The sequence below is a fragment of the Arvicola amphibius genome, chromosome 4 (genome assembly GCF_903992535.2).
Source record: "Arvicola amphibius chromosome 4, mArvAmp1.2, whole genome shotgun sequence".
NCBI lineage: Eukaryota > Metazoa > Chordata > Mammalia > Rodentia > Cricetidae > Arvicola > Arvicola amphibius.
Window position 1 is genome coordinate 53316495 of NC_052050.1, and position 12923 is coordinate 53329417.

The window sequence follows — 12923 nt, forward strand, 5'->3', positions numbered from 1 at the left end:
TGTTTGGTCTTTATTCCTTGGGGGACCTGCCACCCAGCTCCCAAATAAACACATGGACACTTAATTCTTTCTTATGAATGCCAGGCCTTATCTTGGCTTATTTTTTGGCCAGATTTTCCTAAATTATCCCTCTATCTTTTGCCTCTTAACTTTTACCTTTCTCTATTTCTGTATACCTTTCTTACTTCTTACTCTGTGGCTTGCTGTGTAGCTGGGCCCTGATGTCTTTCTCTCTTTCTCCTTTTCTTGTATCTTGATCTTCTCTCCCCAGATTTCTCTTCCTATTTATTCTGTCTGCGTGCCAGCCCCACCTATCCTTTCCTCTTCCTGTTATTGGTCGTTCAGTTCTTTCTCTGACCAATCAGGTGTTTTGGATAGGCAAAGTAGAACAGCCTTACAGAGTTAAACAAACGCAACACAAAAGACTGTAATACATTTTTGCATAATTAAACAAATGTTCCACAGCATAAACAGATTAACACATCTTAAAATTATATTCAACAACAGACAATTGTACATCTCATGATGGAGATTCTGGGAAATGAACCCTAGTCTTCTTGTTTTTCTTTTTTGAGACAGCCCTGACTGTCTTGGAACTAGCTCTTGTAGATGAGGCTGGCCTCGAACTCACAGAGATCAGTCTACCTCTGCCTCCTGAGTGCCGAGATTAAAGGTGTGTGCCACCACTGCCTGGCATGCAGGAAGCATTCTTAACCATTAAGCCATCTCATGAGCCGAAGAACCTACATTTTAAAAATGTTTCTTTGTCTAAAACCTTACTGAGGGCCAAGAAGTACACTGACAATTTCAGCACTCAGGAGGCCACAGAAGGAGGAGTGTTATGAGTTTGGGGTTAGCCTACTCTACATAGTGAAAGCTAAGTCAGCCTGGGGGTATAGACTGATACCTTTTGTGATCTGCCCTTCTTGCAAGAAAAAATACACAACAACTGGCGTTCATTTTGGGATCTTAAGTTGCAAGATAGACAAAGAAACAGAAAGGTGTGATTCATACTCAGGGAGAAAAAAATCAGTAAAAAGTAGGATGTTTAGAATGGAAATATTATTAGAACAGTGTCCTCTGAGATTTAAGGCAGCAGAAACAAAACAGAATGAACTTCAGGAGAGGCCTGATGAGATGATCTGCTCTGAATCACAGAAAGAAAACAGTAAAGAAATGAACAGAGCTTGGGAACTCATGTGATGCTCCAGACAGCAATGTATATCCTTGGGGATTCCAAAGAAAGGTGAGACAAGAAGTGAGAGGGAAACTGTGGAGAAAGAAGGTTTGAAAACTTTGGTGAAGAGCTTGAATCTATGGAAGTCACATAAAACAAAGGTCTACATTCAGGGACCTAGGAGTCAAGATGCCCAAAGTCAGTGGGGCACTATGATGTAGGGCAAATTCTACTAGGTCTTTTTTTATTGTTTTTAATTGATATATATATATATATATTTATTGTCTTATTGGTCTAGCTAGAACTTTAAGTACTATATTGAATAGACATAAAGAGAGTGGACAGCCTTGTCTTGTTCCTGATTTCAGTGGGATTGCTTTGAGATTCTCTCCATTTAGCTTGATGCTGGCTGTTTGCTTGCTGTATATAGCCTTTATTATGTTTAGGTATGTTCCTTGTATCCCTGCTCTTTCCATTATCATAAAGGGATGTTGAATTTTGTTAAAAACTTTCCAAGCATCTAATAAGATGATCTTGTGAATTTTTTTCTTTCAGTTTGTTTGTATGGTGGATTACATTAATAGATTTTCATATGCATCTCTGGGATGATGCCTGCTTGGTCATGGTGATGATTTTTCTGATGTGTTCTTGGATTTGGTTTGACAGTATTTTATTGAATAGTTTTGCATCAATGTTCATGGGGGAGACTGGTCTGTAATTCCCTTTCTTAGTAGTGTCTTTGTGTTGTTTGGGTATCAGGGTAACTGTAGCCTCATAAAAAGAGTTTAGCAATGTTCCTTCTGTTTCTATCATGTGAAACAATTTGTAGAGTATTGGTACTAGTTCTTCTTTGAAAATCTGGTAGAATTCTGTGCTGAAACCATCTGGTCCTGGGCTTTTTTTGGTTCGGATACTTTTGATGACTGTTTCTATTTCCTTAGTGGTTGTAAGGCTATTTAATTTGCTTATCTGGTCTTGATTTAATTTTGATATATAATATTTATCCAGAAAATTGTCCATTTCCTTTAAGTTTTCCAATTTTGTGGAGTACAGGTTTTTGAAGTATGACCTGATAATCTTGATTTCCTCCTTATCTGTTGTTGTGTCCCTTCTTTCATTTCTGATTTTGTTAATTTGGACATTCTCTCTCTGCCTTTTGGTTAGTTTGGATAAAGGTTTGTCTATTTTGTTGATTTTCTTGAAGAACCAACTCTTTGTCTCATTGATTCTTTGTTTTGTTTTGTTTTTTGTTTGTATTTTGTTCATTTCAGCTTTCAGTTTGATAAATTCCCACCATCTACTCCTCCTGGGTGAGTTTTCTTCTTTTTGTCCTAGGTCTTTCGGGTATTCTGTTAATTTTCTAATGTGGTATTTTTCCAGCTTCTTTATGTAGACATTTATTGCTATGAACTTTCTTCTTAGTACTGCTTTCATTGTGTCCCATAAATTTGGGTATATTGTGCAGTCATTATCATTGAATTTTAGGAAGTCTTTAATTTTTTTTTTACTTCTTCCTTGACCCAGTGGTGATTCAGTTGATCATTGCTCAGTTTCCATGAGTTTGTGGGCTTTCTGCAATAAGTGTTGTTGAGTTTTAACTTTAAGCCATGATGGTCCGATAAGACACAGGGGGTTATTTCAGTTTTTTTTTTTTTGTATTTGTTGCTATTTCTTTGTTACCAAGTATGTCGGAGAAGGATCCGTGAGGTGCTGAGAAGAAGATATATTCTATTGGGTGAAATGTTCTATAGATATCCATTAAGCCCATTTGAGTAGTAACATTTCCTAGTTCCCTTATTTCCCTGTTAAGTTTCTGTCTGGCAGACCTGTCCAGTGGTGACAATGGGGTGTTGATGTCTCTCATTATTAGTGTGTGTGGCATGATATGCGATTTAAACTTTAGTAATGCTTTTTTTTTTTTTTAACAAATGAGGGTGCCCTTGTATTGGGGACATAGGTGTTCAGAATTGAGGCTTCATCTCAATGGATTTTTCCTGTGATGAATATGAAATGACTTTCTTCATTTCTTTTGTTTAATTTTAGTTTGAAGTCTATTTTGTTAGATATTAGGATAGCAATGCTAGCTTGTTTCTTAGGTCCATTTGATTGGAAAATCTTTTCCAACCCTTTACTCTGAGGTAATGTCTGTCTTTGTAGTTGAGGTGTGTTTCTTATATGCAGCAGAAGGATGGATTTTGTTTCATATCCTATCTGTTAGCCTGTGTCTTTTTATAGGTGAATTGAGTTCATTGATATTAAGGAATATTAATGATCAGTGATTACTAGTTCCTGTTATTTTTGTTTTTGGTGGTGTTGTGTGTGTGTATGTTTCTTCTTTGAGACTTGCTGGTGCGGGCTTATCTATTGCCTTTGTTTGTGTGAGTGTAGCTAACTTCCTTGGATTAGAGTTTTCCTTCTAGTACTTTCTGTAGGGCTGGATTTATAGATAGGTATTGATTAAATCTGTTTTTGTCATGGAATGTCTCGTTTTCTCTGGTGGTCAGATGATTTCTGGAGGCCACTGCTGTCACTCCAGCTTCTCCTCCTGGCAGCCTGGCCCGCCAATCACATTGCTACTCAAACTTCTCATTCCTGAGGGCTAGTTTCAGAGGTTCAGTCCATTATCTTTATGGTGGGGAGCATGAAAGCATGAAGGAAGGCACTGGTGCAGTTGCTGAGAGTTGTATTCTGGTCTTGAACCATTCTGGGTATAGAACTCAGAAGAAACTACAACAGAGGCACTCGGAGCATTGGATTATCTGGGCCATCTGCTCCTATCAGAGATTTTTTACAGGGTCTTCCTTGATCAAACCTGATCTTTCTTAACCCATAATGAATCCACAACTTCTCATTTCCTTTTCTCAGTGAGTCATTCTCATCTTGCTTCCTCTGCATATGGCTGGAGAATCTCTACTTGCTTTTAATAATAAAAACCCAGAGTCAGATATCGAGGGTGAAAGCTGAAAGATCAGAGAAACAGAGCAGCCACTAGCGAGTTTTTACCTCTAAAAACTATCAGACCAATTAGGGCTGACCTCCTGTCTCTTCCTGCCAAATCACTTCCTGTCTCTACCTCCCAAGTGCTGGGATCAAAGATGTGGCTCTGTGTCTCTTTTAGCCTGGCTAAATCTCATGTAGCCTAGTGTGGCCTTGAGTTCCTGATTTTCCTGCCTCCTCCTTCCAAGTGCCAGAATTAAAGGTGTATGCCACCCCTGTCTGGCATCTGTGGTTAACTAATTGCTAACTTTGCACTGTGATATCCAGGTAAGCTTTATTTGTTAGAGTACAAACAAAATATCACCACATTTCCTCCTTTTTTGTCTAAAATAAAAAGGATGTAATTAATATAAAAAGCTATATAGAGTAGGCATAAGAAGTATATACAACACACACAGGCAATAAATATATCAACAATGTTTAATCCATTAAAAATTGACAAATTCAGAGAATATACTCCATATCTATCCTGTCCTGATGAGTCTAAAAAGTTGTATCTATTCACTTTCTATTCTAACTTGCATTACCAAAACTATCTTTTAATGTCTCTCAGTCATACACAATAACATCTCTTCAGCAAATTTCTTTTCTTAATCTGGTAACAAGGAAAACTATAACTATAAAGTCTTCAACTCTATCAGAGACCCAAGAAGGAAATAATATTAGCTCAGTACGGAGGAAGTGCAAGCAAGCAAGCATATGAGAAATGACAGAAACAGCTGGCTGCTTGGACAGTCACCCAAAGTTCCTCTGCAATGTTGGGGCATTCTTCTTCGGCCTACTGTCCTAGCATATCTGACAGACTTCTATGAAGTAGATATTCTAAAGGACTGTCCTGCCTTGTTTTGACAAAGTTTGGCAATCACTTTCTTTTGTATCCTGCTTGTCCAATTTGATTAACATACTGTCTTTATACCCTTGTGGGGGAGAAGGTCTCATACCCACCCAAAAGACCAAAAGCTGAGTCATAGAGTGTGCATGTGCTAACAAAGTTGAAGATGGGAATTTTACCTAGAAGTTAAGGCCCTGCCTGTACCCACTATGTTACATAGTACATGGTGAGAATCCTGGGCATCCTGTAAAGATTACAACCAGGAGACACCAAGTTCCTACACCACATTCTTCAGGCCTCTACCAGCAGGAGAGGTCAGGTGCTGAGTTGTTGTGCAGAGAACAGAGAAAGCATGCTTGCCGCTTAATTCTCACCAGTGACCCAGGACACAGAGCCTAGGACATGGCACAACAACCGAATGGCTCTTTTCTACCCTCCTGGAGTTAGAGTCTTTGTGGCTTTAAACTGGGAAGTCAGACCCGTTGGCAACAAACTTTTCCCCACCACTGAGGCATGGTTAATTTATTTCAATCTTTCGGGGGATTTCAAAAGCTAAGAGTTTGTAATTTGACTTCCCTGTGTTGCTTGGCTCTAAGCCTCTGTAAAAGGTAACCCAAAAGAGAAAAACAAAGCCCAAACAAATCCTTTAGCTGTTTGGTTGGTAGTATTTAGTGGCCTTTTGGCATATTGGTTAATGTAAACCCCAAATCTCCTGATATCACACCTCTAAGGCATGTTAGAGACCATGCAGTTATGCGGAGATCAGGGAACCAAAGGAGGAAACTTCACTTACCAGACTCCTTAGACCCGGAGGCTGCTCTGGCCATTTGTGTGATGAGCCACCTCTGGATTAAAGCGGTAGTCACTATTATTGTTGATGATTCTGTGGGTTGGGCTGTCCAGCCTCCATAGATGTGATCTTTTGGATGCACATAATTTTGGCTGGACCTGCAAACTTCTGAAGGCTTGATCAGGGTGGAACATCCTCAATGGCTCGTTCACATGGCTACACATTGATGTGGCCTGTGGGCCTGGAACTCAGCTAGGACCACTGATCAGTGAGCTTCATTTTTCTCCGTGAGTCTTGGGCATCTCATGACACAACAGCTGGATTCTTGCAGTACCCCAAGAGCAAATGTTCTAAAGGGAGCAGGAGGGGATCTCCACACTTCGAAGGCAGAGGTTTGGAAGTAAGTAGATTGATGCTTTACCACAGTATGATGGTAAACAGTCATAGAGTCCTCTCAGACTCCAGAGGAGGGGAAACGGGATTCAGGTTTTGATGTGAGGAATGGCCTGTGTAATGAGGAGAAATGCTGGCGCCTTCTTTGGAAAGGAACTGAGTAGTGGCTCATGATCCAGCCACCAGCGAAAACTCTGCTCACCTGCTCGTGCTACTGAGAAACATGAGGATTCACAGTGACTTGTGTTCTAAAGCAGGGTGGAGACAGAAAGCACTTGGCTGTAGACAGAGGCTCCCCTCCGTTCAGTGCACCGGATACCGCTCCCCTCCATCTCAGCAAGCAGAGATGAGGATGGGGATAGGAAAGGCATTGACGTGGCCCATCTTAGCGACTTTACAAAAGGAATCAGTCAGAGCAGGCATTTGTCCCAGCAGCTTTATCTCCTAGCTGCCTTGGAGGCCCCGTCACTCCTCAAGCCCTTATTGTGCAGCCTCCTGCTGTCAAGAAACTGCCACATGTTGAGGACATGTGATGTGAGAACCATGTGTTCCGTGGGACCTACTTGCTCACACCTGCTTTATCTGGAGCAGGAGCCAGACTGCAGGGCGTTCCTAAACCGGAGAAGGGAATCCTATTTTAGCCTTTGTGCTGAGTTGGACACACTACAAGCCGGCTCTTCTTATTCCACATTCTCGAGGCAGTTATTACTTTCCCCTTGACCCCACAGCAATCTCTGTTTCAATTGCTTGTGTGAAAAGGTGAACTATGCTACCAAGCCCCCACTCAGAAGCTTGGCTACGGACTCTCCAGGTGCATGAGAAAAGGGAAATACCACACGTGCAGGCTGAATCTGAGCTTGGAGCCTCCTGGCCTTACTCAGGAGGGACATGTTGGCAGAGGTGAAGAGAAAGAAGATCAGAGACAAGATCCTCCCAGGGTCATATTTCATCAGTGTCAAAAGATATAGGAAGTCTGGGCACAGTGGCACATACCTGTAGTATCAGGATTTGGGATACTTAGGTAGGAGTTTCGGACCAACCTGAGCTACAGTGTGAGACCATGTCTTAAATGAATAAATAGATCAGATGTAGAAAGAGTCAAATCATCCTTGTGACCCTTCAGTTGGAGATGTGCCCTTTCCTTGTGGGGTCTGGCATTTTGAGACTTTTCCTTTAAACCTTCAATGCTCATGCCCCATACATACCTGTTCCCATATGTCAGACACACAGCACAGACTCTACAGATCTCCACAGCAGTTAGGGAAAGTCAAGACATGTATTATAAACAGCTATGAAAAGAATAGAAAGTAAGATGTCAACACAGTTTAGAAGTAGCTTGACATTGTACAAGATAAAACGCTTCATGCCAAGTGAGAGAAGCCCAACTCATTAATTAATTAATTAATTCAATAAATATGTAATGCATTTCTATTATGTGCCAGGTATTTTCAGGTGCTGGGATCTGGCAGTGAATTCTATATGTGGATGCCGCTCTCACTGTGTGTGATACAGAGAAGAGCTGGCAGTAGCCAATGGCAATAACTTCAGTCCTTAGTACGTTGGACAGCCTGCAAAAAACTCCTTGTGGTGATTTTGAGCTGAGATCTGAATTTTAAGAAGCCAAATTTGGTAGACATTTGTGGAAAGAGCATCCTAGGAAGCAGAAAGTATGAAGGGGCTCGAGGAATAAGTGAGCCGTGGTATACCTGAGTGGTATCCACACCCTTGTTTAGGCCCCAGCCATATTGAATGGCACTGACCCCCATTGCAATTAGGTTTTGTAGAGAGATTGTATATGACATCAGAGACTTGGTAGTTCTTTGAAAGTGTTGCGACTTCTGCCTGATTCACCCTTTCAGGCAAAATCGGGTGACCCAAGCACCAATCAGGACAGTGACCTGAGTTCCACTGCCTTCTAGCTAAGTGAATCTGAACATAAGCAGAGATTCTGAACACAAACACCTTGGCCTAGGATGTATTCTACAAGACCCTTCAAACATTAATTGATACATAACCATTATCACGTGAAGAGGGAATCATTGTTTCTATGACTGTGATCATGTTTTACTGTGCAATCAACAACTTCCCAAGGTGTGGACCAATTTTAAGCTAACAGTATGAGAGCTGAGGAGACGGCTCAGCAGCTCAGAGTGCTGGCTGCCCTTGCAGACGGCTTGAGTTTGGGTCTCAACACCCATAGCGCATGGCTCAAAACTCCTGTAACTCTAGCTCTAGGGGATCCAACACCCTCTTCTGATCATTGCAGGAACCTGAGAATGTGTTCAAATACACACACACACACACACACACACACGCATGCACACATGTGCACACACACATACACACAATTTAAAAATCTTTAAAAAATAATAATTTGAAGGAATAACCTACAACAGTACAGCCAGAGCCACCAGAATAAGCTCACTAGTCATATGAGCTCCAGCATTTCAAGTCCAAACGTTAAGTGTCTGCTGTGCACAGTTTGGTGACAGAAACAGTATGGATTTGTTTTCATGTGCCACACCCTTTGGATGAGGGTCTGGCAGTCTTTCACGGGACATTCTGGCTCAGGGTCATTAAGGTTGCTGGCCTATAGTGGCTGAGAGAAAATGGGACATGAGATGAAGTCAGCCGCACAGAGCCCAGCTCACTGCACACCTTCCACGCTTAGGGGAGTTTATTTTGTGCTAAATGAGATGAGAAATGACCAGAGGAAAATAATCTGTCATTTCAAAGGAAATGGCTTGACAAGAGCAAAGGGTGTTTATTAAGGCACATAAATGAAAATTTCAGGACCAGGCATAACTGGTTGCGGGTCCACAAACAATCCACGAGCAATCTGTCTCCCACCATCACTGGTCTCTGTTGTTGGATTCATGCCCAGGAAGGTTCTCTCTCCCTGTTATGGGAATCTCTGAGCTTATACTGTCAATAATTATAATTATTGACATGGGGGAGTGAACTCAATCTCCTCTCCTTTCTAGTGGGAAGAGCTCTAATTGACCTTGATTATGTCACAAAATTTGTTCGGGCCAATTATTATGGTGATGGCCATCCTAAAACATGAGACTCTTATGACTGATAGCTATGCCATAAGCTTAGGAAATGAGGCAGGGGAAAGAATACAAGTTGGCAGCACTTGGGAGGCAGATGCAGGCAGATCTCTGTGAGTTCAAAGTCAGCCAGGACTGCATAGTGAGACCCCACATCAAAGAAAGAGAGGAGGAGGAAAAAATGAGCTAGTCAGTAACACCATGGCAAAGCAGAAATGGGGCTGTGACCATCCCTGTATTTGTACCACTGTGTGAATGACCCAGGGTCTCAGAAGGTCAATTACCATGGACTTAAGGGCACCCACAAGCACCCAGGAGGCGACCGATGTGCATAGTGGGTGTTGGGGTAAGAAGAGACATCAACCAGCATGGCTGACTCCAGTCTGTATAGGCATCACATTAGTAGAATACTCCTCCCGGGGATTGTAGAGCATCGCTGGTGATTCTCAGACACATCTTCTACCTTCTGTTTCAGGGATTTCTGGTGGCCTTGCAGTATGGCTTTGCCAATGGAGAGGTATGTTTCCCACACTGTCATCCCAGCTTCCGGTGAGGTGGAGGCTGTAATTCTATACTCCCTGGGGGTTTCCGTTTGTGTGATTGCACACCTGTCCCTGGCATGTGTTGGTACAAATTTTCGTTGTGAGCATCCATTAGAGAGAATAGGAGGCAGCTTAGACTCACGGGGTGGTGTGCAAAGTTCGGAACTCAGCCCTCGGTCTGTTGGGGACATGGAAGGGTTAAAATGTGAAGGAAGAGACAAGCTTGGATTTTAGGGTCTAAAAAATCCACACCTAAACATTGACTGAGCACTTAGAAGATTTGTGGCTTAGTCATTTGACTTCAATTTTCTCATCTGTTAAATATGAATAACAGCTGGCCCTGTTCCGTGGCGCCCTGGGCATACTCAGCACAAGGTAAACACTGAACATCTGGGAGTGATGGGTTTTTTTTTTTTCTTTTTTCTTTTTTTTTGGTTTTCGAGACAGGGTTTCTCTGTAGCTTTTTTAGAGCCTGTCCTGGAACTAGCTCTTGTAGACCAGGCTGGCCTCGAACTCACAGAGATCCGCCTGCCTCTGCCTCCCGAGTGCTGGGATTAAAGGCGTGCGCCACCACCGCCCGGCTGATGGGTTTTTTTTAATGTTTATTGTGCTCTGTTTCCTGTGTGCTAGTCAGCTGTCTGTTACTGTAACAAACACTCAAGATAATCAACTTACAAGGAAGGAAAGGTTTATTTGGCTCATGGATTCAGAGGTTTCAGTCAATGGTTGCTTGCCTGGCCTCCTTACCTTTAGGCCTGTGGTGAGACTTCATAATGATGGGACCACATAGTAGAATGAGATGCTCACCTCATGGATGAGGGAGGGAAGGAAGGAGGGAAAGGGAGAGAGGGAAGGAGGGAAGAGGAAGGAGAAAGGGGAGGGAGGGAGAGAGGGAGAGAGAGAGAGCTGAGAGAAAGTTCACGTTCTAAGCCCCTCCCCAGTGACCTCACTTCCTGCCTTCCTTCCCTTAGGCCTCACATCTTAAGTTTCTTCCATCTCCCAATAGGGCCAAGGGCTGGAGACTAAGCCTTCTATGCAGGATTCTTATCCAAACTATCACACCTGGGGTGAGAAACAGAGGCCAGGATGCAGACGTTTCCAGCCCCCTTCCATCCTTTCCACTCTCTCTTCTGGTAGAATGTAACTGTTTCAGCGGCAAACCCCCGCTTCTACTTTGCCTGCTGCTGTTTCTGTGTCTCCACCTGGGAGTCCCTTGTCCATCAGGCAGGGTCCAGATGAAAAGCCACTATGCAAAGCCCCCACCTGAACACTGTGTGTCAGTGTCGAACTTCCTGTGTCCCATCAAAAGGCAGAAAGGAAAGCAGTTGTGGAAGATTTTAAACTGGCGTTCTGTGAGTCCAGAGCCAGGCAGTGTTCCACTCTATGAAATTAGACATTCCAATAAGCAGGGCAGAGGGGGGTTGTTTTAATGATAGAAAAGGAATAAGGAAAGCAGAAATTAAGAACAAAAATGATTGTTTCAAAGAGATTATTTTTTCTTGGAAGAGGGTTTCTGTTGCTACCATGAAACAACGTGATCAAAAAGCAAGCCGGGGAGGAAAGGGTTTGTTTGGCTTACATGTCCACAGGAAATCAGGACAAGAACTCAAACAGGAAAGGAGCCTGGAGGCAGATGCTGATACAGAGGCCATGGAGGGATGCTGCTCAGTAGACTCGCTCCCCATATGTTGCTTGGCCTGCTTTCTTACAGAACCCAGGACCGCCAGCCCAGGGATGCAGCCACCTACAATGGTCTCTAGGCTCTTTCCCATCAATCATTAATTAAGAAAATGCCCTACAAGCTGGCTTATAGCCTGATCTTATGGAGTCATTTTCTTAAATTGAAGTTCCAGATGAGTTTAACTTGTGTCAAGTTGATATAAAACTATCCAGCACAAACCGGGCGGTGGTGGCACACACCTTTAATCCCAGCACTCGGGAGGCAGAGGCAGGCGTATCTCTGAGTTCAAGGCCAGCCTGGTCTACAAGAGCTAGATCCAGGACAGGCTCTAGAAACTACAGGGAAACCCTGTCTCGAAAAAACAAACAAACAACAACAAAAAAAAAACCACAAAAAAAAACACACACACACAAAAAAAAAAACCCAAAAAACAAAACTATCCAGCACAGACAGCCACATGCATTTATGTGGAGAAGTACCTAGTGAACATGAGATTACTCCAGGTAAACCTTTTTGTAGACGGGTTAAGGTAGAGGGACCTTTGTTACTAGACCAGACGAAACTGACCTTTTGGGCAAATTTGGCTGGTAACTCTTTTAGTTTATTTTGGTAGACTAGAAACTTAGCATGGGTGGCTCCATTTTGATTTTCAGCAGAGGAACTTAGAGCCAGACCATGACCTTCTATAGTGCTCATTACCAGCCTTTACCACATTCTCTAGGGCTTCTGCCTCACAGCATCTTCGGCATCTGTGCCTGTGTGTCTTTCTTGTCTTTGCTCTGCTTCACCTGCGAAAGCCAAAGGTAGCCCCGAGGTAGCCGCCAGTAGCCGTGTAACCAATGCCTGCTGAATGGACATGCGATCAGGGACACCAAGATAATCACCCCACCTGTGTCTCACCCGGCAGGTGAAGGCCGAGCTGCGCAAGTTCTGGGGCCGCTTCTTGCTAGCTCGCCGCCACTGTGGCTGCAGAGCCTGTGTCCTGGGGAAGAACTTCCGGTTCCTGGGGCAATGTCCCAAGAAGCTGTCAGAGGGAGATAGTGCTGAGACGCTTCGGAAGCTGCAGTCCTCAACCTGCCGCTCACACTTGGCCTCTGAGACCCTGGGGGAGCTGGGGGCTAGGCCTATGCCGGGCCGTAGAGCTTGGCCCCGGGGAAGCAGCCTGTCTGAGAGCAGTGAGGGGGACTTCACCCTGGCCAATACCATGGAGGAGATTCTGGAAGAGAGTGAGATATAAGGCAGGGTCCATCGCCCCAGCTCTGCAACGGGGGACTCCTGAGAGACCCGGATGTTGTTGAGCAGGGATCTTCCTCCTGCCCACTATGCCCATTCTGATGTGAAGTCTCTCCTGGGTCATCAAGCTCTGTATAAATGAGTGTAATGCTCACAGCTCTTCCTGTCCTGGTCACCCTACCGGCTCCTCTGCCAGGTATATTTCCCACTGGTCTCTGTGGCCTT

General features: G+C 43.5%; 1 protein-coding gene across 1 annotated transcript in view; it reads left to right on the forward strand.

The window, feature by feature from the left end:
* Glp2r (glucagon like peptide 2 receptor) overlaps nt 1-12702 on the forward strand; it is a 63788-nt gene extending 51086 nt beyond the window's left edge. Inside the window, 2 exon segments of the mRNA XM_038329091.2 lie at nt 9718-9759; nt 12373-12702. Coding sequence (XP_038185019.2) covers nt 9718-9759; nt 12373-12702 — 372 coding nt within the window.
* Nucleotides 12703-12923: the final 221 nt, after the last annotated feature.